This window comes from Xenopus laevis, chromosome 6L, assembly GCF_017654675.1.
Source record: "Xenopus laevis strain J_2021 chromosome 6L, Xenopus_laevis_v10.1, whole genome shotgun sequence".
Lineage (NCBI taxonomy): Eukaryota > Metazoa > Chordata > Amphibia > Anura > Pipidae > Xenopus > Xenopus laevis.
This window is the reverse complement of record NC_054381.1, coordinates 73,772,417-73,799,680: the sequence shown is the minus strand read 5'-3', so window position 1 is coordinate 73,799,680 and position 27,264 is coordinate 73,772,417. Positions and strand designations below refer to the sequence as shown.

At 37.1% G+C, this 27,264-nt stretch overlaps 1 protein-coding gene across 2 annotated transcripts in view; it reads right to left on the bottom strand.

Moving 5' to 3' along the window:
* The window catches only part of znfx1.2.L (zinc finger, NFX1-type containing 1, gene 2 L homeolog), a 66,040-nt gene extending 39,530 nt beyond the window's left edge, over positions 1–26,510 (bottom strand). Inside the window, exons 1-5 of one of the 2 annotated variants that reach the window (XM_018267640.2) lie at positions 26,442–26,510; positions 23,221–23,327; positions 19,999–20,118; positions 16,417–16,536; positions 3,429–3,629 (exon numbers count right to left, since the gene is read on the bottom strand). In XM_018267640.2, the coding sequence (XP_018123129.1) occupies positions 3,429–3,629; positions 16,417–16,536; positions 19,999–20,118; positions 23,221–23,266 (487 nt within the window). In that variant the 5' untranslated portion in view covers positions 23,267–23,327; positions 26,442–26,510. The remainder of the gene's footprint in view (positions 1–3,428; positions 3,630–16,416; positions 16,537–19,998; positions 20,119–23,220; positions 23,328–26,441) is intronic. The other variant, XM_041566176.1, reaches the window with a different exon arrangement.
* Between the last annotated feature and the right edge of the window lie 754 nt (positions 26,511–27,264).

Here is a 27,264-nt window from a genome sequence, read left to right as displayed (position 1 = left end):
CAGGAAAGATGAGTTCCTGTGAGCAACAAAGCTCCCCATCTATCATTGCCTTAAAGATAAATGGTTCTATGGAAGAGACCATAACAAATAAAAAGATAAGCAGTTATGAACTTTCTCATCCCAAGCTCTGAATCTCAGATTCCTGAACTTTTTTGGCCTCACGGAATAAAGCAAGTAATCCATGCACTTACATTTAGCGCATTTGTTATTATTAGCCACAAATTGTGAGACATTTAATTAAAAGTTCTTAAAAATTTCTTACATATACCTCATGGCTACAGCCTGAGTTTGAGTTGTGCCATAATAATCTCTGGTGTTGTGAGCTAAAAAGGATCCTAGTGGACCGCACTTAACTTTTACAATTGGTTCACCTGAGCAGTAATTGTAATTGGGGATCCTAATGAGTGATCAACCGTATTGTAGTAGAGCAGGCACTTCAAAGACCAATCTTCCATACAGACAAACAGACAGACAGACTAAACATTTAGTACTAATATGTTTTTAGACACTTAATCATAGAGCCTATCCTTATTCCCTAATAAATGACTACTAAACTTTGTATAAGTCTGTCTGGAAGTCTTTGTACCTTAGTGCCTGCTCTAATACAATATGGTTGCTTCACTCATTAGGATCCCCAATTACAATTACTGCTCAGGTGAACCAATTGTAAATGTTAAGTGTGGTCCACCAGAATCCTTTTTAACTCACAAAACACCAGAGATTATTATGGCACAATTAAAACTCAGGCTGTTCTTTATCACAACTCCATTTACTCCTTATATACCTAAAGCTTTTCTCTCCCCACCACCAAGTTTGAGGGCCAAATACAGATGTATTCAAACCTCTTACACAACGGGGTGTTATGGCAGGTTCACACAGAGTAGTATGAGGACTGTAAAAGTCTCTTAAACTAAAATATTTCAGACAGCAGCAATACAGGAAAAAGTAAGGCAGTTTTCTTCCACAATCAATTCAAGAACGGAAAAATAGTTTTCTTCAGCAATAACAGTTCTATAACAACACAATTGCAGCAATATTACAGACCTTTGGAAAAGCAACTGTGTCTGTACATGTACATATACTTTTGTACCTCTCTCTGTGTAACTCTTACTCAGAGTTCCCCTTGAGACTTACCAGCCAGGAATTCAAAGACACCCGATTAGAAAACTGAGGCTAAACAGACCCAGCTGGTCAGCCTGTAGCACTTCACTCTGCTATATACATCTCCTGTTTGCGGGAGACCCTGGCTTCCTACTCCTGAAACCCAACTCTGCAACCACTTGTCTGGACAGGAAATCAGCATTTTGATATGCCTTTCGAGGCCTGTGTTGGACCCTAAAGGAAAAGGGTTGGATAGCCATACACCACTTCATCAGCTTGGAGCTGGTGTCCTTCATTGAGTGCAACCATTTTAAGGGTGCATGATCCATTACTGAAACACATTGCACTCCCGCTAAGTTATACATTAGAGCCTCAATAGCCCAAATAGTGGCCAAATAGTCTTGCTCAAGGAAAGAATAATGCGCCTCTCTGGAGAAACGGTTCCAACAAAGGAAAATAATTGGATGCTAATTAAAGACTTGTGAGGATACTGTTATAGTCCAACCTCTGAGGCTTCTGTGTGAAAAATAAAGGCTTCAGTAAAATCCAGACTTTAAAGCAGGTGAGCTTGTCATGCAGATTTTAACATGGTCAAAAGCTTTTTGGCACTTTGTTGGGACACTTCTCTCATGTCTGTGAGTGGGGATGTTATCGTAGAGTAATAGGGAATAAATCAATGTTAGTAGTTTGCAAACCCCAAAATGGACCTTGTCTCAGTTTTTGTCTTAGGAACTGGGTTCTGGCTGAGAGCCCCTACCTTATTCACTACAGGTCTTACTTGCCTGTTACCTACAATATATCCCAAGTACTTTGTTTTACTTAATGCACACTTCTTAAGATTTGCTGTCAGGTCAGCTTCCCTTAGGGAGTGAAGACAGCCCTTAAGCAGGCCAGATGACCTAACCAAGTTTTACTGTAAACTAAAACTTCATCAAGGTAGGCAGCAGTATAACCAGCATGAGAGTGCAGTACCTCATCCATGAGCCTTTGGAATATAGCAGAGGCTCCATGCAGGCCAAATAGTGAACTGGTATATCCCATATGGAGTTGCAAAGGCAGTTTTGGGTTAGAATTTTCCTCAAGGGGATTCTGCCAATTGCCCTTTATTAAATCTAAGGTAGATATATAAACTGCATTGCTCGAGGAGTCTAGTAATTCCTCCACATGGGGGATTGGGTAAACATTAACCTTAGACACTGCATTGACTTTGTGCAGGTTGAAACCTTAACACCCATCTGGATTGGGGACCTGTACTATGGGGCTACACCAGTGACTATTAGATTCCTCAATAACTACCAATGTAATCATTTTTGCCAACTCCTTCCTCACACTGTGAGGGAGGAGATGAGGGTAAGACCTGACTTTTACCCCTGGGTCTTTTTCTACTTTATGTGACATAAAATGTGTCTTACCAGGAAGTTCCAAGAACACATCTGTAAACTGTAAAATGAAAGTCAGCAGATCATTTTTCTGTGTGACTATGAGCTGTTGACTTATAGGTACCTGGGAACTTGCACCTTTACCGGTGTGGTCCCAAATCAATGTTATGTGGGACAGGGTGAATAAACACTGTGCCCTCAGCTTTCCAAGGCTTTAGGAGATTAGCATGATAGATCTGCTTATCTCTTCTGGAATATCATACTGTAATTTACTTCGCTTGTCCTAAGGGATCTTAGCTAATGGCTTGCTTTTTGAGGAAGGGAGGATTAGCAATACTTTATTGCCTGAATGAAATGTCCTAAGATGAACATTTACAGTATATTAAAGTGTTGCCCCTGACTGTTTTACCTTCCTCAAATTTTCTCTTTCTCTGGCAAAGTGACCAGGATGAGACTGCTTCTCCCAAGTCTATTTTAACAAATCCAGTACCCCTCCTCTCCCATGCAATAATTCCAAGGGGGAGAAACCTGTAGAAGGGACTACAGATTTTTTTAACATGCTCTTTAAAATCCAGTTTAACCACTCAACCAAAGCATCAGTTTGTGGGTGATACAGCACCTGTTTCACAAATATGGACATGAAATTTTCCCTTGATCAATAAGCATTACTAATTAGGGAACCCTCGAGAACAGCTCAAAAAGTTAACAGCAATTTATTTAGCAGTAGCTGTTCTTAAAAACAATTCATCTGTGTACTGAGTGGAGTAGTCCACAATTACTAAAATGAATGAGGTGTTAAATCGGTTTGCCTCCCATATGCCTTCCTATATCAAATAAGTTCTCTTTGTAATAGGTTCCATTTTATCCTCATACCTTTCTACACAACAGAATATGAAATTTCCATTAGTATGCCATTAGATAGATTAATATTCAGATTGAATTTGTCACCTGTTCTGGCTGAGTGGGTTTGTTGTTTGGAATGTGTCCCAGATTGGTTTCTGTTATGCTGTCTGTCTGAATACCCATGTACCTCCAGTTTCATCCCTCTCCCTGCTCTGTTCTCAGAGTGAGCTCTTTCTCTTCGAAATCCAGGTTGCACAGGTTTGGGGTTCTTTTCCATTGTACTGGTTCCTTTATCAAGATACACATCTATAAAATGAACAAAAATAAAGTTGGATAAGAGGCAATACAATGTAACACTATATTCTGTTTAGGCAAACATTGCTGACTGTCAGTGATGAAGTACACATAGACACCACATTTCCAGAAAGAGAATACTTTAAGTTAGATAAAGCATTGGTTTAATTTTAACTGGAAACATCTAGAAAAGGCTTACAAAATGGACAAATCTAAAGACACAATAGCTGCTAAAATTCAGTATGTAGAGGAAAATATTAAGACAAATAATATTATAGTTACTGGTACTCCAAGGGTTTAGTGATTAGTGATGTCATGTATATAGAATATGTAAAATCAGAGGGAGTAGTTTGTGTTCAGTATTCATACTGTATAATATACATAAATCAATAGGGAAATTACATATGATTATATATAAAACATACACCAATGGCGCCATACCCTGAACTAATATATTGTACACACAATTCTACACAGAAATATTCTTGCACTTCTCCATTTCTCATATATTTTATACATATAATGCATATATTATAATCAAATGTAACATTAACATTTATACATAATATAAGTACCTGCATTTTAGTTAGTAAACAAGTAATCTCATTTAGCTAGTAAATAAGTCATCTCATTAATGTAGTAATAATATTACAAACTCGGAAGGGCAAAAACCCTACATTTTAAACATAATAGCCCATTATAATGGGGAAAACATGAAACATAAGTAGGGACCCATAGGTTTAATGGCCTCTATGGCTTCATCCCCCACCCAATGTTCCAGAGAGCCTGGATTCAACAAAGCTCCAGAAGTGTTAGGGGCAATCCATTTAGAGAATAAGGGAACAGGGACCCTGTGAACAAGGTTAGCTAGTGTGCAGGGTAGCCACTGTTATAGCACTTTCTAGGAAGAGTGAGTCAGTGAGCCGCTTTGAACTCCACCAAGGAGGATAGATGGGTGTAGCTCTCCCCCATGCTCTGCTTGCCTGTAGTGAAGGGACCGCACCACTGACAAGGAAAATAGGTTATTTTTCTATCCCGGTTCCACGTCTAATTAGGGGTCCGGACCACATAAGGTACTGACAACCTGAAAGGTGTATACTTTCAACTCCCCCTGCTATTCTTTCAGTGGTGTCATTCTGTCTGTGCTCCTTCCACATAGTGGGTACAATGTAGCCCATGTTCTACTCTACTAGTTGGTAATTTACTTTTTAAGCCAAAATAAGGTTACATAATTATTTATATAAAGTTAATGCTGGATTTAGTAAAGGCTTTTTTGGAGTTACTAATATGTATGCATTTACATATAAATTGTTACATAGTTAAATTGGGTTAAAAAAGACAAAGTCCATCAAGTTCAACCCCTCCAAACGAAAACCCAGCATCCATACACACAACCCTCCCTACTTTTAATTAAATTCTTTATACCCATACCTATATTAACTATAGAGCTTAGTATCACAATAGCCTTTGGTATTATGTCTGTCCAAAAAATCATCCAAGCCATTCTTAAAGGCATTAACTGAATCAGCCATCACAACATCACCTGGCAGTGCATTCCACAACCTAACTGTCCTGACTGTGAAGAATCCCCTACGTTGCTTCAAATGTTCTTTTCTTCTAGTCTAAAGGGGTGGCCTCTGGTACGGTGATCTACTTTATGGGTAAAAAGATCCCCTGCTATTTGTCTATAATGTCTTCTAATGTACTTGTAAAATGTAATCATGTCCCCTTGCAAGTGCCTTTTTTGCAGAGAAAACAACCCCAACCTTGACAGTCTACCCTCATAATTTAAGTCTTCCATCCCTCTAACCAATTTAGTTGCACGTCTCTGTACTCTCTCCAGCTCATTTATATCCCTCTTAAGGACTGGAGTCCAAAACTGCACTGCATACTCCAGATGAGGCCTTACCAGGGACCTATAAAGAGGCATAATTATGTTTTCATCCCTTGAGTTAATGCCCTTTTTTATGCAAGACAGAACTTTATTTGCTTTAGTAGCCACAGAATGACACTGCCCAGAATTAGACAACTTGTTATCTACAAAGACCCCTAGATCCTTCTCATTTAATGAAACTCCCAAAACACTGCCATTTAATGTATAACTTGCATTTATATTATTTTTGCCAAAGTGCATAACCTTGCATTTATCAACATTGAACCTCATTTTCCAGTTTGCTGCCCAGTTTTCCAATTTAGACAAATCACTCTGCAAAGTGGCCGCATCCTGCATGGAACCTATAGTTAATAAACAAGTTGAAAAGCAAGGGACCTAGTACAGAGCCCTGCGGTACTCCACTAACAACACTGGTCCAATTAGAAAATGTTCCATTTACCACCACTCTTTGTAGTCTATCTTTTAGCCAGTTCTCTATCCAGGTACAAATACTATGTTCCAGGCCAACATTCCTTAATTTAACCAGTAACCTTTTGTGTGGCACTGTATCAAATGCTTTAGCAAAATCTAAGTAAATCACATCGACTGCCATCCCAGAATCGAGGTCTCTACTTACCTTCTCATAAAAAGAAATTAAGTTAGTCTGGCAAGATCTATTACACATAAAACCATGCTGGCACAAACTCATAGTATTATGATTTGCTATGAAGTCCAGTATCTTATCCTTTATTAACCCTTCGAAAAGCTTTCCTATCACTGACGTCAGACTAACTGGCCTATAATTTTGAGGCTGAGAACGGGATCCTTTTTTGAATAGAGGCACCACATTAGCAATTCGCCAGTCTCTCGGCACTATGCCAGATCTCAATGAATCCTGAAAAATTAAGTAAAGAGGTTTGGCAATCAGAGAGCTTAGCTCGCTAATTACCCTGAGATGAATACCATCTGGCCTGGACCTTTGTTAATCTTAACATGTTCTAGTCTCTTTTGAATTTCTTCATGTGTGAACCATGCATCATTAGTTGTATTGCTAGAATTGGGATTATAAAGAAGGAAACCTTTACTTACTGGTTCCTCATTTGTGTAGACAGATGAAAAATATGAGTTCAGAATCTGCACTTTTATTTTGTTTTCATCAACCAGCTGGCTCGCCTCTGATAGTAAGGGTCCCACCCCTTCCTGCTTCATTTTTTTAATATTAAGATATTTATATAATAATTTTGGATTTTTTTTACTGCTTGCTGCAATATCCTTTTCGATAGCAATTTTAGCTTGCCTTATAGCTTCTTTGCATGATTTATTGGCCTCCTTGTACCTTATAAATGATTCGGCTGTCCCAGCTAACTTGAAAGCCTTAAAAGTACGTATTTTCTTACCCACCTCAACACCAACGCTTCTATTGAACCAAAAAGGTTTTGCTTTGCAACAACGTTCCTTGCTTACAAGTGGAATATACTGACAAAAATATTTATTAAGCAGCATTTTAAAGACTTCCCATTTTTGTTCTGTGTTTAACCCTGTGAAAAGCATTTCCCACTTAATATGTTGCAGAGATGCCCTTATACTGTCAAAGTTTGCACATCTGAAATTTAGTGTTTTAGTTATTCCCATATAGAATTGCTTCTGCAACAGAATCTCAAAAGAGACCATGTTATGATCACTATTCCCTAAATGCTCACCCACACAAATGTTAGAGATGAGTTCAGTATTATTAGTTATTACAAGGTCCAAAAGAGAGTTATTCCTAGTAGGTTCTTGAACGAGCTGGAATAAAAAGTTGTCATTCAGCATTTTTACGAAACCTACTAGCTTTTTCTGGTTAATTGGTTAATCAGATTTTTTAAGAGTAATATACTACTAGGTTCAATACACATAAATTCTAATATAATGACACAATCTCAATTCTGATTTAATGTACATACAATAATGGCAATATAAGTACCCTGTACTTATACTGCCATGGACTGTACTGATATATTGTTCTGAACATTGGTGACAATCCATAATATAATGAATAAAGTACCACCTATTGTTAAATAGAAGGATAAGTCACAGAGGAGTTTCATGACCATGTAAAACATAAGAACAAAGGCTTTTATACAGGTCATGGGACTCTGAGGTGATTTCTAATATCCTCATACAGTATGTTTTAACACGGGTATTGTTTTTAATAAAAAACAAAAAGAGACCACTCCAGCTCTCCGCTACTCCCCCAAGCCAGGTGCTCAGTCCTCAGTGTCCCTGTGATTAAGAGATACACTCCCGAAACGTGTTAGGTATTACACAGCCACCTGCCAATAAAGCCTTGACCAGAAGTGCCGTCCATTCATCTAGTTTGTTACTTAGTTTGTTACTGCTTTTAATACACATGTTTAAGTGATATATATATATATATATATATATATATATATATATATATATATATATATGTATTTTTTTTTTTTTTTTCTACTGCACTGACGAATCTTTTTCAGTTGAAGCAAAATTTGTCTTTATTTATCTCAACGTTTCGAACCCTCACAGGGTTCTTCGTCAGGAGTATAAAACAAACCACCAGGGTACACCACCCCCTGGAATATATACCCATGGTGGTATTTTGGCGCTAAGCTGCATTGCTAGGCAACCGCCGTTGCTACCGAATCACAGGTCCTCAGCGACGGGTTAATCTGATAATGAGGAATATAGAGTGAAAATAAAGTACAAGTAGAAGGTACAAAGGGTAGAGTTGTGCAGGAAAAACTGAGGGGAAATCTTACCATGCCAAAAAATGCTCTAACCTCAGTCGGAAGCGCGGCTACCGGTATTTTGGCCAATCAAATGGCAGCATAGTGGTGGGTGTGCGCAAAGGCACACCAGAATTCTGTTTGTTGCCCAAGTGTCAATGTGTTAATAGAGATCTGGTATCTGATTCCACATTGGTCTCTCTGAGCAGGAGCGACGGAATTACAGGGGTTTGCGCCTCAGTCTCAATGGACGGAGGGAATATACTGTTTGAGGCAAATGTGCCGTCCTCTGTGCTACGGTCAAACTTACATAAGGGGACCCAAAAAGGTGGTCTCATTATAAGAAACCATTAGATGACCATCAAGGCTCGACCAGAGACATAGGACCAGGCTATGTCTGTGGTAAATGGAGCAAAATGCAGAGAGGCACATACTTTGTTCCATACCCACATATTGCTGTCTTATGGGTCTAGCGCAACTCATTCTCCGGGGGGGGGGGGGGTCCAGCAGTACGGTAGAAGAGTGAAACCAGAAGTGAGGGTTAAGGGAAAGTAAAGGGCACAACAATTGTAATAAAGTATCAAAGCTTAAGTGGAAACATTAGGTCGCAACTTGGTACAAAGTATCTCATAACACGTTAGAATATACTAGGCTAGAAAAAGTGAACTTCACAGGAAATAGTCAGTGGCAGGTCACAAAAACCTCAAAATACAGTTAAAGAAACATGAAAAATCAAGGTACAATCTATATGAAACAGCCCAAAGGCAGAGTTTCAATAAGACTAATTCTCTGTTGCCGCCTCTTGGTAATGGAGGTTGAAAATCAATTGCCATACACCGAAATGTTGGTAAACCATATACCTTGTGTAGGAAATGTCTCTCTGGTTGTCTGGCTGTCCTTTCTTTGAGTGCATTACTGATGGCCAATCGATGGTTAGCAATTCTGTCTCTCAGTGGAGTGGTTGCTTTGCTCACAAAATACAAGCCACAGGGACACGTGATATATACAACAAAGGATAAGTTGCAGGTCAGTCTATGTTGTATTTTGAAGCGCTTGCACGTGTGAGGGTGGGGAAAATCACTACCTGTCAGCATAGATCTGCATGTTGTGCAGTTGGGACATTGGTAGCAGCCGAGTTTCTTTTGCCCACTGAGCCAATTTGTAGTCATCTTATTTTCATTAACAAAGTCAGTTTTCACCAAAATGTCTTTTAAGTTCTGGTTCCTACCATGTCCAAACATTGGACATGGGGCTTGATATAAAGTTAAAGTGTCATCCATGGCAACAATGGTCCAATTCTTCTGTACGCATCTCCTCAGGTCTTTTGTGATGTGTACATGCCATCTCAGGGTCGCTGTTGTTCGTTATAGTACGTAGGAATGGCTTTAATCGTAGAAGGCAGATGATCACTTGCTGCATGAAAAATCGTGTTTCGATCAGTGGGTTTTCTATATAAACTCGTACCCAACCCATGCTGGGTTTTAAAGACTTGTAAATCCAAAAACTCGATCTTCTGTTCATTGAAGTTCAAAGTCAGTCTTATAGGTGTGTCCAATGTGTTCAACATGTTGAAGAATGCGATGAGAGTAATAAAGTCCACTTAGTAGGTCATCAATATAGCCTAGAAATGAGATTTTCCTGTCTGCAGCTTTACCTAGAATGTTCTCTTGTTCCTATGGAAGTATATATATATATATGTTTGTTTGTTTTTGCTCCTGACGAAGATCCCTGTGGGGGATCGAAACGTTGAGGCTTAATAATAAAACATTTTTTGTTTTTTCACTAAAACCCCGTGAGTGCCGCAATCCTTTTTCACTGCTTATTTCCCATGCTGGCACCCAGGTATTAATTTTGTCTACGGAGTGCACCATTCCTTTGGTTATATATATATATATATATATATATATATATATATATATATATATATATATATATATATATATATATATATTTATTATTATTTTTTTTTTAAATAATAATATTTCATACTCACCAGGACAAAACACTATATTTTAATATAATCTTGTTTTGAATTGATACATATTGTTCACACCATCCAGTCAGCAGTTTATTTTAAATTCATATTTATATCTTTGTATTTCTTTAATAAGTTTAACTTTTTTTCATTGATTCATTGACATTTTTTCTAGGGATGCACCGAATCCACTATTTTGGATTCGGCCGAACCCCCGAATCCTTTGCGAAATATTCGGCCGAATACCGAACCGAATCCTAATTAGCATATGCAAATTAGGGGAGGGAAGGGGAAAATTTTTTTTCTTCCTTGTTTTGTGACGAAAATTCACGTGATTTCACTCCCCGTCCCTAATTTGCATTTGCAAATTTGCAAATTAGGATTCGGATTCGGTTTGGGTGGGCAGAAGGATTCGGCTGAATCCGAATCCAGCTGAAAAATGCCGAACTCTGTCCGAATCCCGAACCGAATCCTGGATTCGGTGCATCCCTAATTTTTTCATTGTGTAATTGAAAACAGTAAAACTGTAAGATCAAGTGTTGTGTTTGTTCTAATAAATATTACAAAATTACATCCAGATATAGATACTGCATATAAAGTAGGTGAGTGGAGCTCAGAATACACAGAGGAAAACATAACAAAAATGAATAATATTATAGTTTCGGTTATGAAGTTTTAAGTGACTGCCAGTGTTGTCATGTACTGCCTGTCATGTACTGCATATGTTAAAATTATGTACTTAAAGAGAAATGTATTTTGAACAATATAGTAAATGGTCCAACATATTTATTTTTTAATGTTTTGAATTATAGGTGATTTGATTTTTAAACCTACTGTAACAGCAGCATTTTCTTTGCGGATATAGTTCATATACTGTATAATGACACACTTCCCAAACTGACTGAAAGTACATGGATTTTCCATATTAGACAAACAGTACTATAAGGAATACAATGAGTCCATAACTAATAATCATAACCTTTTCATAAAGAACGCTTAATAAAAGAATATGCTTAATAAAATATTTTGCCAGACAGAGAATGGACTTTAAACTATAATTTGTATATTCACGTTGGAAAACATAATATATTGCACAATCTCTGAACAGAAATAACTGTTCAGCTGTTCATAGCTTTAACCTTGTATGCTAGAATTTTAATGTAATTCCATTTCTGTAATCAGATATAGGCTCTGTTTCTTAAATATAAATATATAAACCTTCCTTAATAAACAGGCATATATTTGAAACATATATAAGAAACACAATTGTTAAAAGCATAAAAATAAAACTATTTTATAAAGTTCAATGTCTTCAGAATGTGCTAATACCACATATATAGTTTTATTGAGTTTTCTGACTTGTATAGATAAGAAACTATCAGCAATACATTACCAAATTTCCAAAGCACCTCTTCAAAAATCAGCATACTTTAGATTTCAAGGCCAAAAATTTCAGTTTAACAGTTGGTTTATCTGAGGAAACCATACATTTTTGGAAAGAACACATTCTGATAAATCTGAAATGGGTAAATGTGTTTTTCTGCTCCAAAACTGAAAAGCTTCCTGTAGTTATATTTAAAGAAACTTCTGCCATTTTTGAAAAATCACCACAAATCTTTCAGTTTACAGAATCCTATCTCTGACAGGTCTTTAGGTACCATCAGAAAACATCCTAAATATGAAAGCCAGGGCCCTACTGAACAGTATCATGACCATTTTGTCAAAGTATGTGGCTTGTAGTGTTCAAAATGGAAATACCCCATATGCTCTATCATTTCAGCTACTGCATATTCAACAAATGTGCTGCTTTTTATGTGGGGTAAAGTTCACCCCAGAAAGCCAAATATTTGTGTAATGTATACATTCCCCTTGAAACTGGTAAATATATCTTTCTACTCCAAATAACCAAACCGCAAAGTTAGTCTTTTAGGTGAATATCACCTCAAAGCTTGCAGTTTCTTATCCACATATCATTAGGTACCAATAAAAATGCATTCCATAGGATTGCATTCATATATTATCTAAGTATGTGGCATGTCGGGGCCCCAAAATGAAAATATTTCCCATTTAATTTTTGTCACTGCAACAACTTTACAGCATTTTATGTGTGTTAAAGCCACAAAAATAAAAAGATTTACAAAAAGATTTAGTAAGATTTAGTATGTGTTCTGTAGGGAACCAAAAATAAAAATAATGAACATGGATTTTTTCGGCTAACAATTTAGCTGCCACAAACAAAGCCCTGTGCCTGCGTATTATGTGTCGTAAAACCCCATAACTTTACTCTGACTCCAGAAAACCATATAGTTTTCGAAAGTACACATTGTAAATATTTCTTTGTACTCCAAACTACCAAACTGCAAAGCTTTGCTAATTTAGGAGTATTATGGTTTAAAATATTGCAATCTACCACATTTATCTTGCAAGACTTATATCAAAAGGCAAATCTCCCTAATATGAATGTCAGAGGTCTATGGAACTGTTTGATGCCTAATATGAATAGATTTACCAAACTATGTGGTGGGTAGGGACCACAAATGAAAATAGTGTATATGAATTTGGTTCCTGAGAAAGCATGGCGCTATACCACATGAAACAAGCTTATTTATCTCATATACTGTATACCTATGGACACTTGTGAGTATCTTATTTTTTGGCAATTCTATTTAAAGGACATGTAAACCCTACATTTTCCTATCATGTATATAAGTTGGGCATATCTTTTGTACTGTATATACCCCCTCTATTTGCCAGTGCCATCACATTTTCATAAAACAAATAGCAGCTTTCTCACAGTGGCCATTTTCCCTCTGACACATCATCAGTAACATTGACATCTGCAAAAAAGGACATGTATGTTGTAAAGTTCATGCAATGCAGAATGCAGGTTTACACAGGCACAACATGTAATGGTTAAACTGAGCTCAGGAGAGGTGGTTAGGAAAAAAAATAGGATCAGAGAGCTAGAGTTTCTATGCAAACCAGCAATGCTATCTCTTAATTGGCTGTTAGACTGGAGGTGTGTTTAGTAATCTGAGCTGAAAAGAACTGAGCATGCTCATGAGCCAACAGCCAAAGTAAATTCCTGAGGGAGGAGGCAGAGTGGGTTAGAGGAGAAGAAGGATTTCTAAGTGATTAAGGGGATGCTGCAGCCTTACCTTATAACAACCAGAGTGGCAGTTATCTAAAGATTTCAAAGAGGCTGTTCACTGATTACATTTTTGTGCAGGGCGTTCAAATGTCCTTTAATATAAATATAAAATATACTACACTATATTTAGCATTTTGTACTCTATGTGGAAAAACATGAAAAAACTTGAATACTCTCCTATGCAAACAATGAGAGTCGAAATGGAGTGCAATATTGGGTTATTCTAAGATCTTTGACATAGCCTCTTTCTCATGTGTTTCTGGTGAGTAGATTGGCTCACTGTTCTGGTTGGTGAAGGAATAGGATAATTTTGTTGTTGAATTACCAGAGTGTGTCATGTTGTTATAAGTGTTTCACACTGATTATTTGTTATATACACACTCTACAAGCATATACATTTTAATTTTAGATTTAAGACACTATATACACTTGTTTGTGCTTCATTGTAGCTTGACTACATCTGTTTTATATAAGAATTTTCTTGGCTGCCAACTCAGCTTCTGTAAACAAAGCCTAAACTAACTGTACAAAGACCCCATCATATACTTGGAAAGTACACATTCAAATAAATCAAGATATTTTTCTACACCAAAATACCAAACTGCCAAGCTGTGGAAAAAACATGTGAAGCATGGGATAAAAATGCAATACACAAGCATTGAGCAAATCCATAAAATAACAAAATAACTGATCAGACAGCTTGATTGGTGGTCAAATCACTAAACCCCCAGAAAGCATGCTTTAGTCAATAGGTGTTTATCTGTTGCAGGGGCCTTGCACCAAAAAGTCAGTGGGCGTACAATAGCTAGGGGGAGGAAGAAGCTGTCCAAGCAGCAGAAATTGCTGCTTGGAGGCCGGTCCTATGACGACCATTTCACAAGACTGGCATGACAGCCCCCCTGGCTCATTGCCCAGGGGTCTGTAAACACTCCTGACTCTCTGCACAAAAGCTGCTGGGGCAGAGATAAAATTCTAACTGCATAAGAACAAAGCTACTATGTTTTTGGCAAATAGATCCTTTGACTACCAGCACAAAGGAATTTAAAATCACATGGTTTAGAATAGGTTTGGTTGAATACTTGAATTTGGCCAGACCAGGATCTGACAAAAAGTGATTGGATTTGACCAAGTCTACAGTACAATTTCTATAATTTTTCAGTTTCTACAATGTCAGACTCTACAGTACAATTTCTAAAAATGTTACTTTTCATTAACCAATCCACAATAATCTGGCTCAAAATGCATGCTATTCTGATAAATATACCCCAAAGTGTATGTACGAACTGGAAAACGAAATTTTCCAAAAAAAAAAAAGGTTTAAAAGTTGTGTAACATAAATCAAATTGAATTTATCACTTTGTGATTTTACGCCATGTGAATGCCATATTTGCTGCTGTTTTTTTACATTGATTCCAGCGGAAGTCACTCTAAGTAAAAACATTTGATAATTTTTTACGCCGGTTTTACCGATTTTTTTGTGCGATGTATTATCCCGCTGTTTTTTACACTGCATAATAAATATGCCAATAGAGTATATGAAAATGTTGACCACAGTGGCTTGAGATCTATGGGGATATCCTTAAAGATAATGAATCGGAGGGGAGATAGCAATATTAATACCATATCAAAGGAAGAAACTAAATGGATCATGCAATTAAAAACTTTGAATCCATATGGACCTAATATTGAAACAGGTATTTAAGGGTTGTTCACCTTCCGATAGTTTTTCCAGTTCAGTTGGTTTCAATTAATTAATCAGAAATAAAGACCATTTTCAATTATTTTCTATCTGTGACCTTTTTCTTATATTGAAGTGTAAAATTTCATTTTTCACCTTCTTATGTCTTTGTAAAGTAGCTCTGGGAGGGTGGGTCACCTACTGTGGAAACTGTTCTAAATTGATAACTTTAGTTGACTCATTTCTTATCTTTGCCCCTGCTGAGCAGAATCCCTTCCTTTCATTAAATGCAGCTATATACATATAAGTAAATATATATATAAATAAGCAAATATGTAGCTAAGGCGTTTGTGGTGTTTATACAAATGGCCTGTAGGTGCACAAGAGTTATACTGTGTATATATAGTCATTTCTATACTGCTTAAAGTGTTAGAGTTGAAGTTCCTGTTGAATTGTAATGACTGCATGAACCTGCTTATAAAGCATTGTTATACTCATTCTTGGCTACCAAACCATAACAAATTGGCGACTTTTTCATGCCAAGAGTTAATGTGGTTACTGAAAGTTTTAAGTTCCACCAAAGTGGACAACGTAATGGCGAATCCACAGAACAATTTGTAGCAGCTTTGAGAGAGCTGGTTGTATATTAAGTGAGCATATTAAGTAGCATATTATAGAACCTAACAAACTGGAATATATATTTATGTAAATATTGCCCTTTTACATCTTTTCCCTTGAACCACCATTTTATGACATTCTCTGTGCTGCCTCAGAGATCACCTGACCAGAAATAATGCAGCTCTAACTGTTACTGGAAGAAGTGTTGGAGTAAATACAGAACTCTGTCTTTTAATTGGCTCATGACCTAACATGTATGGTTTGTTTGTGTACACAGTGAATCTTAGGATCCCTTATTTTTTAAGGGGCACATACTACCAAAAAAGTACATTATTATGAAAATCGTTTATTTACATGAAGCAGGGTTTTACATATGAGCTGTTTTATGCAATATTTTATTTATAGAGGCCTATAGATAAATAGAGCATATCTGACCACACACCAGTAATACCAAATTATGTCCAAAGTCACACCCACTTATGCTTAGGATTTACCCAAATCCTGCTCATTCACACAGACTATAACATCTTTCTATCCATTTATCTAAAGAAGTAGCATGGGGTATTTCAAGAAAATTCATTGGTTAATGTCAGCCCTGGAAAATCCTGTCTGGCCCAGCTATGTGTAGGCTATAGAATAGATCAAATCGTAGTTGATGACCCACTCTGGCTCCAAATGTCAGGGATATTTTGATTTGAATTATTAGATTCTTGGTGATGTAACTTAATATGTTAATACATTTATGAAGAAAGCAGCATACCGGTCAGGAAAGCATTGCTTTGCAAAACTGATGGCGAAGCAGAGAAACCTGTGCTTCCACTGGTTTGATTATGCCTTTGGTTTCCTTGACCACTTCCTCTGCCTCGGCAGCCACGACCCCCTGCAATTGATAAAACAAGTGTAACATCAACGAAATAGCTTCGAGTTAATTTAGTATATATCTAGATATTTTGAGTCTTTGACCAGCCCATAGAAAAAAAAATGTCCTCAGGCCAGTGTTACCAGTCCACCTAATAGAAATAGTCTATAATAATGCCTATATTATTAATGATGAGAGATGTAGGAAGGCCAGCATTTCTTGACAGTTAAAGTGGAATCCCCACCCACTAAAACACCTGCCATGTGAAACTGGGGTAAGTAAAGAATTACCTACCCCGTCCCCATAAACCAGTATCTAGACAAGCCAAACGCATTTTGAAAATGTAGCTGCAAGGTATATTGTCCCACTGCACAGCATAATAAATATGCCCCATAGAATATATGAACATTTTGACCACAGTGGTTTGAGGTTTATGGGGATAGTTGAATCGGATAATGAATCGGAGGGGAGATAGCAATAAACACCAAAGGAAGAAACTAAATGGATCATACAATTAAAAACTTTGAATCCATATCGACCTAATATTGAAATATGTATTAAAGAGGTTGTTAACCTTCTGACAGTTTTTCCAGTTCAGTTGGTTTCAGTTAGTTCATCAGAAATAAAGACCTTTTTTCAATTACTTTCTATTTTCTATTTGTGACCCTTCTTATGTCTTTCTAAAGCAGCTCTGGGAGGGGGTTACTTACTGTAAACTGTTCTAATTTGATACATTTAGTTGTACAGAATGCATTTTAGGACATGGTCAGGGGAAATCGGTGTCCTGCATGCGCTGTCCTAAGCCAGAGGAATGCGACATGGCATGCTTTTTTACGCACTCATCCTCCGAGGCTGACCTCACACCTCGCTCCTCCCTCCTCAGCCGTCAGTTCTTGCTCCTCATGCCTCCCTCCTCAACCATCGGTCCTGGGTCCTTGCTCCTCCCTTCTCCCACCTCATCTATACATCCTGGGTCCTTGCTCCTCACTCCTCCCTCCTCAGCCATGCATCCTGGGTCCTCACTCCTTCCTCCTTAGCCATCCGTCCTGGGTCCTAGCTTCTCCCTCCTCAGCCGTCAGCTCTTGCTCCTCACGGTGCGCATATTCACCCTTGCGCCCTGATTATATTTAATTGTTCTTAGCACTTTCCGTTTTTATTTTTTATTTAATGCCATTTCTTTTAGCCAATAGGCATTTTAGGTTTTTTAATTGCACCAATCAAATTCCAGCTACAGCTGACAGCTGAGGAGGGAGAACTTAGAACCCAGGACGGATGGCTGAGAGGAGAGACGTAAGGAGTGAGGACCCAGGACGGATGGCTGAGGAGGGAGGAGAGAGGAGCGAGGACCCTGGATGGATGGCTGAGGAGGGAGGCGTGAGGAATGAGGACCAAGGACGGTTGGCTGAGGAGGGGGGAGTGAGGAGCGAGGACCCAGGTTGGATTGCTGAGGAGGGAGGAGTGAGGAGAAGGATCTGACAGCTGAGGAGGCAGGAGCGAGGTGTGACGTCTGCTTTGAGGAGGGGTGAGTGGAAAGGCAGACGACATTGGATTCCTCTAGCATAGGAGATTGCATACAGGACATGAATTTACCCTGACGATGTCCTTAAAAGTGTTCTGTATAGTTGATACATTTCTTATCTTTGGCCCTGCTGAGCAGAATCCAGGAAATAGGGGTTGCGGACACCACCAATTGATATCAACACGTGCGAACCGAAGTAGTATAAAACAAATCCATCTTTATTGAACGTATTAAAAATAGCAGGCAGGGTAAAAACAGGCTTGGTTTTTTTAATACGTTCAATAAAGATGGATTTGTTTTATACTACTTCGGTTTGCACGTGTTGATTTCAATTGGTGGTGTCTGCAACCCCTATTTCCTGGATTGTTGTTTGCCGCGGCCAGAGCGGATCTAGCCAGGCAGTTTGCTTATGTGCGCTCACGTCTCCTTTTCCGGATCGCTCTCCTTCAAACCTGCTGAGCAGAATAACTGACTTTCATGAAATGCAGTTGTTATAATTGATGTAATAAATGTGAATATTCTACATATTCTTCTGAAAACTTTATCAACTAATGTATCAAATTATAACCTGGATTAGTGAGCTGCCAAAATGAAACACCAGAGACAGGAAAATTAAACTTTAAACTTGAATTTTTGAAAATCTTTCAAAATTAATAGATGAAAAGCAACTCAAAAAAGTCTATATTTCTAGTGAACAATCTGAAAACAAATGAACAGAAAAAAGTGTTTGAAAGGTGAACAACCCCTTTTAAAATGTTATCAGCAGAACAGAAGCTGCAATAAAGTTTATATAAATAAGCCAATGTGTAGCTAAGGAGTTGCCATTAAAGTTCCAGTACACTGAGAGGGCTCACATTCGCATAGCAGATTAACAATGGTTTTAGCACTTAAATTCAAATAGACAAAGGCCATTCCTGGTTTTCTACTCTTCGAAAGGATTAAACCGTTTTTAATATAAAATTGGACTTTTGCTGGCAAAAATATTTTATTAGCAGGTATAACCAAGCAGATATAACTTTTATATAAAAATTAACTATTTTAATTATATAGTGTTATCAATGACACCTCTAAAAGCAAAGCAATCAATCAGTTCACTGCAAAGTAAAACTAGTCAATGGTTAAAAAATGGCCGTAAGTAATTAAATAATTTGAAGTATAAAATGGCAATGATCAAATTTTCATACAGCTCCCTGGGTCCCTTAAAGGAAAACTTTACCCTGAAAATGAACATTTCAGCAACAGATAGTTGATATCATATTAAGTAGCATATTAAAGAATCTTACCAAACTGGAATATATATTTAATGAATATATTGCCCTTTTACATCCTTTCCTTTGAAATGCCATTTTATGACATACTCTGTGCTACCTCAGAAATCACCTGACCAGAAATAATGCAGCTTAAACTGTAACAGGAAGAAGTGTGGGAGTAAAAGACAGAATTTTTTTAATTGGCTCATGTAACCTAACATGTATGGTTTGTTTGGTTTGTTTATGTGCACCGTGAATCAATTTTCTATTTAGGATTACCTAGTGGCACATAATACTAAAAAAGTATATTATTATGAAAATGGTTTATTTACATGAAGCAGAGTTTTACATATGAGCTGGTTTATAAAATATAGTTTTATAGAGACCTATAGATAAATAGAGCATATCTGACCACACACCAATAATACCCTGTTATGCTTACGACATATATAAATCCTGCTCATTCCCACAGACTATAACATCTGTCTATCCACTTATCTAAGAAGTAACATGGGGTATTTCAAGAAAATTCATTGGTTAATGTCAGCCCTGAAAAATCCTGTCTGGCCCAGCTATGTGTAGGCTATAGAATAGATCAAATCGTAGTTGATGACCCACTCTGGCTCCAAATGTCAGGGATATTTTGATTTGAATTATTAGATTCTTGGTGATGTAACTTAATATGTTAAAACATTTATGAAGAAAGCAGCATACCAGGCAGGAAAGCATTGGTTTGCAAAACTGATGGCAACGTAGAGAAACCTGTGCTTCCACTGGTTTGATTATGCCTTTGGTTTCCTTGACCACTTCCTCTGCCTTGACAGCCACGACCCCCTGCAATTGATAAAACAAGTAAAACATCAATGAAATAGCCTCAAATTAATTTAGTATATATCTAGATATTTTCAGTCTTTGAGCAGCCCAAAGAAAAAATAAACGGCATCAGGCCAGTGTTACCAGTCCGCCTAATAGAAATTATGCCTATATTATTAATGATGACAGATGTAGAAGGCCAGCATTTTTTACAGATAAAGTGGCATCCCCACCCACTAAAACACCTGCCATGTTTAGCTGGGGTGAGTTAAGAATTACCTACCCCATCCCCATGGCAAGCCATAAACAATATAGGCTTTTAAAATATATTATAATGTCACCTTTAAGCAACAGATGGCCAGAACCTTTTTTTATGGCAATCAAGACGTTTTGCTTTGAAAAAAAACAGACTTTGGGAGAAATTCAAAACTACAGTCATATAACAAAGTTTGAGAACCCCTCTTAATTCTTTAGTTTTGTTTATCATCTCATAGATTTTTGATGATATTCAAGTCGGGGGACTGTGACGCCATTCCAGAATAATGTACTTCTCCCTTGCCATTGTAGATTTCAAAGTGTGTTTAGGGTCATTGTCTTGTTGGAATATCCAACCCCTATGTAACTTCAACTTTGTGATTGATGCTTGAACATTATCCTGAAGAATTTTTTGATATTGGGTCAAATTCATCCGACCCTCGACTTTAACAAGGGCCACAGTCCCTGAACTAGCCACACAGCCCCACAGCCCCACAGCATGATGCAAACTCCACCAAATATGACAGTAGGTAGTAGGTGTTTTTCTTGGAATACGGTGTTCTTCTTCCGCCATGCAAATCACTTTTTGTTCTAACTAAATTAAATAAGCACGTTGGCTTATCTTAATGAGCTTTTGCATACAACAAGCGACTCTGTTTGTGGTGTGAGTGCAGAAAGGGCTTCTTTCTTATCACCCTGCCATACAAATGTTCTTTGTGCAAATTGCGCTAAATTGTAGAACAATGTACCGATACACCATCTGCAACAATATGTTCTTACAGGTGTTTGGAGGTGATCTTTGGGTTGTCTGTAACCATTCTCATAATCCTCTGCATATGCCGCTCCTGTATTTTTCTTGGCCTGTCAGACCTGGGTGTTACTGCAACTGTGCCTGTGGCCTTCCATTTCCTGATAACATTCCTTACAGTTTGAAACTGACAGTTTAAACCTCCAAGATAGCTTTTTGTAGCCTTCCCCTAAACCATGATACTGAACAATCTTTGTTTTCAGATCTTTTGAGAGTTGCTTAGAGGATCCCATGCTGTCACTCTTCAGAGGAGAGTCAAACAGAAGCACAGCTTGCAATTGGCCACCTTAAATACCTTTTCTCATGATTGGACACACCTGCCTATGAAGTTATCGTGAGACCATGTTTATCTCAAAACGATTGTTTTAATGTTTGTTCATCAACTAAAAAGACCATTTCAAGCGATATTGCCAGGAAAACTGAGGGCACCTGCCTGCTTGGCCCTGCAAACATAGATATATTGCCTTGAAAGCGATACATTTTTTTTAACCTAGCCGATCAATTTTCTGTCAGTTCAATTCCCTCTAACCTCACGATAATTTGATGGATTGGTCGGATTGGTCGGATTGCACTGAAATCGATTGTTCACTATGAAAAATCTTTGCGTCTATGGGGACCTTTAATGAGCCAATCCAACCAATAAGGTATTGCCAGTAATCAGTGCAGTTACATGCATTCAAATTAGCAAAATTACAAGGGTACCCAAATTTTTTGCACAGCCTGTTTTTCACATTTGAATTAATTTCATACAACTGAACACTACTTCACTAAAAATCTTTGTTAAAAAACCCCACAGTACTCCGATGTTCCTGGTGAATGAAAGACATACCACTGTTATCTTTTTTGTTGAAAGTGGAGTCAATTATTATGCAGGCTGAGAGGGATTCCCAAACTTTTTCATATGATTGTATTACCCAGTGTGTGCATTCTATAGTATCTAGATAATATTAAAGAGCTGTTGTTGTTTTTGTGGTTGCTGGAATCTCCTAGTTAACAGCTCAGCATCTTACTTTTGGGCACCTCTAGAATAAGTCTCAGAATAATCTTCTGGCTTGCCAACTTGACAGAAATTTTTTTTTTTTCTGAGCCATAACGGGAGAGCATATATATTGATATATTTGTATATAATTACATTTTTGGACTCTAACGATGCCCCAGTAGCTCCCCATATTCTTTTCTGTTGATTCATTGCACATGCTATGTCTTGCTGTCATTTACTGAGCTTAGGGACCCACTCACAATATACAGTACAGATAGAATAAAGATGTCACAATATACTACTCATTAGTAAATAATACAGATGATTCCTACATGGCAGCACAGAAAACAACTAGCATCAGAATTTAATAATCAGCCCTGCAGCACCAGCTCATATTACAGGCCAACCTCATTTTTTGCTTGTTAATTTGAGACAACCCCTAAGCTTAGCTTCTCAATAGCTGCTCAGAGCCCACTGAGCATGCAAGTGTCGCAGATGCTTTCTAACATTGTGATCCCCTGTGAAAAGTTTGAAATCCTGAATCATTGCTGCTAATGAGATGCTGGAACTTTAGGCTGGTGCAATAAGTTCAGTATATAAAATTTGGCATTTTTAGCCATATTCATGTTTAGGGTTTAGTTCTCCTTTAAGGATAAGGTTAGTTACACCTGCAGTCCCTAAATAACAGCCCTTTATCTGAAATCCCTACTATACATTACTTAAAATGTCTCACTGCATCATATCCTTTGTTATAATTGTCCCTTTCTCTGTAATTTTATATTGCAGTCCAGTCAGCTACTTCACCATCAAGAGCAATGCAAACCAAAAAACAGTATACAGCTGTTTGGGGGATCAGGGCCACATTTTTCACTGGAGTATCATTCTACTTGTTGCCACAGTCCACTGTCGAGGGGGCTAGGTGACCAATAGATTTGGGGGTAGAAGGGCCCTGTTAACCTAATATTATATGGTCCATAATTCCTGATGGCATTCAGCCTTATTATAACTTGTGTAAATGGAATAAAAATGAACAGTTAACCAGTCTAGGCATAACTAAGGGAAATTTAGCAATTAACCTTACCTGTGCTCCTTCTAGAACCATTTGAGAAATCCTTAAAGTGATACATTTTTCTTGTTAAGTCTTGTTTTCAATTGTACACCAAACAATATGATCTCTTCCAAGTCTGCCTAGTAGATCAGAAATATTAGTAAAACCAAGGAGACAAAACAGAGCTACAAGTATGTTCTGCTCAAAATTCAAGAGAAACCACAGGACAGGAGGATTCGTTTGAATTAAGAATTACTCCTTTGCACAGAATGGTATTTCCTTCCAGTCCCCCAAAACTTATACTAATGCCCTGCGGCCTATTATTTCTGCATGAGGCAAAAGTCAGACTAATATTTTAGTTAATATTAATATATTATTGTTAATATCATATTTAACACATAGTGGCAGGCTAAGCTTATAGAATACATGTTGGCTGTCTTCTCTGGCAGAAGGCATGCATACACTTTTATTTGCTGTACAGTTGAATGCATAATTTGCACCCCTTGCCAAATGACATATTAATTAGAGTGTAGAAAACAACATATTTGTTCGCCTTGAGAAAACCTTACTGCGAAACGCACGTTGGCGAACTCTGCTACTTAGCCTTTTAAACTTTAGCTTCAAGACTTTTAATATTTAATTAGTTGTAATTGGTCAAGGGGGGTGGCTGTGCTTAAAATTCTCATGCTCAAATCTCCCTCTCTTACTCTCTATTGCAGTCCCACACTGGGAATCACAAGGGGGCCAGGATAGTCTCTTTAATACATAGGGCTAGCGTAAAAATCGAGACCACAGTCTTGGTTTTCCTGCCTTTCTTTGCTTTGTGGTGTCCCAGGGATAGAAAAATATTAGGTAGAAAGTTTTGGGACAACTCCACCTCCTCTTATATCCATTTTCATTCTGTTACATCTGGTGAGCGGTTGGGGAATTGATTTATCCTGTTAATTAATTTTGGTCATTTATCAATTTCTATTTGAACTTTTGAATTTTTTAATAAGTCTTGAAGTTGGACATATGCACTTTATGTAATTTAACAATTAATTTATCGATCATTTAAGACTTACGCACTTTAGGCATTGGATCATTTTTATTCTAATTAATGGTGATTTATGTAATGGTAGTCAGATAATTAATTGAGCTAATCTGACTTTATATGAACTGAATGAACTTGCACCTTTATGTATAAACTTTAATCATGGAATTTAATTACTAATTTGTAAATAAAATTAATTAATAACACATTGCACTTTATTTGCAAAAATGGAGTTGGTGTTAAGTTAGATCATCTTATGAGAATTTACTGTTAAATTTGGAAATTGATTAATTTAAACGGACCATTGGGCTACCTAATAGAAGAGGGGTTCTTTTTTCTTTTCTTGCTGTAACATATTTCTTAATGTTAACACACAGATATGTTTTATATCAGAAACAGAAAAGTCATTGTTTAGTAACACTGCCCTTTGGCACAGATCCCAGCTTGTAAACACATTTTGTAAATGTCATTTAGATAAGAGTCTTTAAATTGTTGTTGCAGGGTGTATACCTGGTTACTTCCTGATAACTTCTAATACCAAGTTTTCTTGGGCCATCTTGCATGTCTCTCAAAACACATCTTTGGGGATTACTAACAAAGAGTTAAATGTGCACTCCATAAGTCCACAGCACGTTTTGAGAGGGCTTTTGGCTTGTCTAGATGCCAATTTGCAAACCTCAGACATTGAGCTTTGTGATGAGGTAGTAGGAAAGCGTTCAACCATGCAGATCAGGTTTGTGTAAGCACCACTACACAGTGGAATGGTGCGCCACCACTCCTGTGTCATTTCATGATGACATTACATAGTTGAAATTGTGAGCTAGAAGCATTGTGCAATGTTTTTATAGTTTTACCCTGCTTCATAGGCATCAAGGAGCCCGTGTTAAGCTCTACAATTGTCAACAGATGGCTACAGTTAATGGTTATTTAAGTGAGGAAGCAATTATGGTCAGTGAACTTGCAAAAATGGTGTTTACCACTAGACAAGTTAAAAGGTGACAAGACTTTGGCACATGCCACATGTACTATTTGTTTCGTTTGTTTAGAAGCTGGAGAAATACAATTATGTATCTGTGCATTAACATTTGCTAACACATTTTCAACACACAGATTCCTGCAGTAGTTTATTCCTACACTTTACTTACACAATTTTCACTTACAAAAACATGGCAGTTGGCAAGAGGCGTCCAAACCTTTGCATTCAGCTGTATATAGGGAAAGACGATCCTATTGGTGGGTTAATGTTTTTTATTTTGGCTCGAGATAAGTACAACTTGTCTTTGTATAAGACAAAACCAGGCTGCATGCAAAGAAAATACTTGTATGGTATAGAAAGAGTAAAGAAGAAACTCAGCAAAGAAGGACAAAAGAATGCCAAAGTGTTCTATTGTACTAGCTTGTAATGTAGAGTAAGGTGAACATGAATGATGCAATAACCAAAACAAAGAATATATACATGCAGCAGTTTTTATATGTGGATAGTGTGCCCCTGATTTCACCATTTGTTTGTACGTTTTAACCCACCCCACTAAAATACAATTATTTTCTTGGTAAATGTTTTAAACATTTTTCAAAGATTTATAAATACAGTCCTTAATATGATCAAATAACGATTTGAATACAATGGTGCAGTTACTAGCTTAATAATGGTATATATGTTTGGATTCTGGAATTGAATTTGATCTATACTTACTGTATATCTATACACTTAAAGTATTAAACACAGATCATTTAGAAACTTCATCATGCAACCTGCTTAGATGCACAACACTACTATAAATAACAATGATGACTTAGAAGAGAAAAATACTTTTCCTAGCTATGAGATAAAACATAAATGTGTCACAGAACAGACAAACATTACAAGAGTAAAATGTTGTGTGTGTGTGTGTGTACAGTATAAAGAGACAATAAACAAGTATATATACAGACAAGGGTCTATTATCCAGAATGCTCAGGACCTGCAGTTTTTTGTATAAGGGATCATTCCGTGATTGGGATCTCCAAAATTTGTCTACTAAAAAAATAATTTAAACATTAAATAAATCAAACAAATAAAATTGTTTTGCCTCTAACAGAAATTAATTATATCTTAGGATAAAGTACAAGGTACTTTTTTATTATTATAGAGAAAGAATAAATCATTGTATTTTTAATTATTCAATTAAAATTAAGTAAATTCTTATCGTATTATTTAAGTTACCCATTCCTTATTACTTACCTGTGTAGCTATTCTGTGTTATTCACATCCTGCACATCAGTGTTCTCTGCTGCCTCTCTAACTCAACACTGACACTGACTGCTGCACGGCTCCTCCCTTTTTATTTATATTCTCTACTGTAGTTTCATTTCTCCTGCTGACAGTCACACACAAAGCAGTTTCGTTTCCCTACTGGTTTAAAGGTGTATGAGGAGCTGCATAACTTGTATCAATATATTTTATATTTATAAAAGAATAAAGGGATTTAATGTGTTTTTATAATAAAGAATACATGGTGGGCTAAGCATTTCAGACAATATTCAAACTATTATCAATTGCTCAATACATCAATAAATGACATTACACTGAAAGTTGTACAAGGCTTCAGGTTTATTAAGTCATTTTAACATACATAACATAACCTCAACAACTTAGGTAGCGGTATGTAATAATAAACAAGCAGTCTTGTTTGCTTCCCTTTAGCCACCTCAGTCTCTTTATTGTGTTCCACCACTGATAGCCAGGCACTTCTTATAACTTTTAAAAAGCACTTACCCCAACTGGTAACCCAAGTCCTCCATTACAAAGTTAATATTAGAAAAAACGGCACCAACCTGGGAACAAAATAACAGAGTTGCACCTCCATCCTACCTACCTTTCCAAGGCAGGCATCACTCTTAGACTTAGACTCATGCAAAATGTTTGCATTTTAATATACTGAACATGTGTTCATGAGATCTAAACGGATCATTTATGCATAAAAAATGCATCTGTTTTTTGCACTCTGCAAATTGCCTGTAGCAGAAGTGCAGCCAGTTTCTATTCTGTATTTTGCTGGTCCACA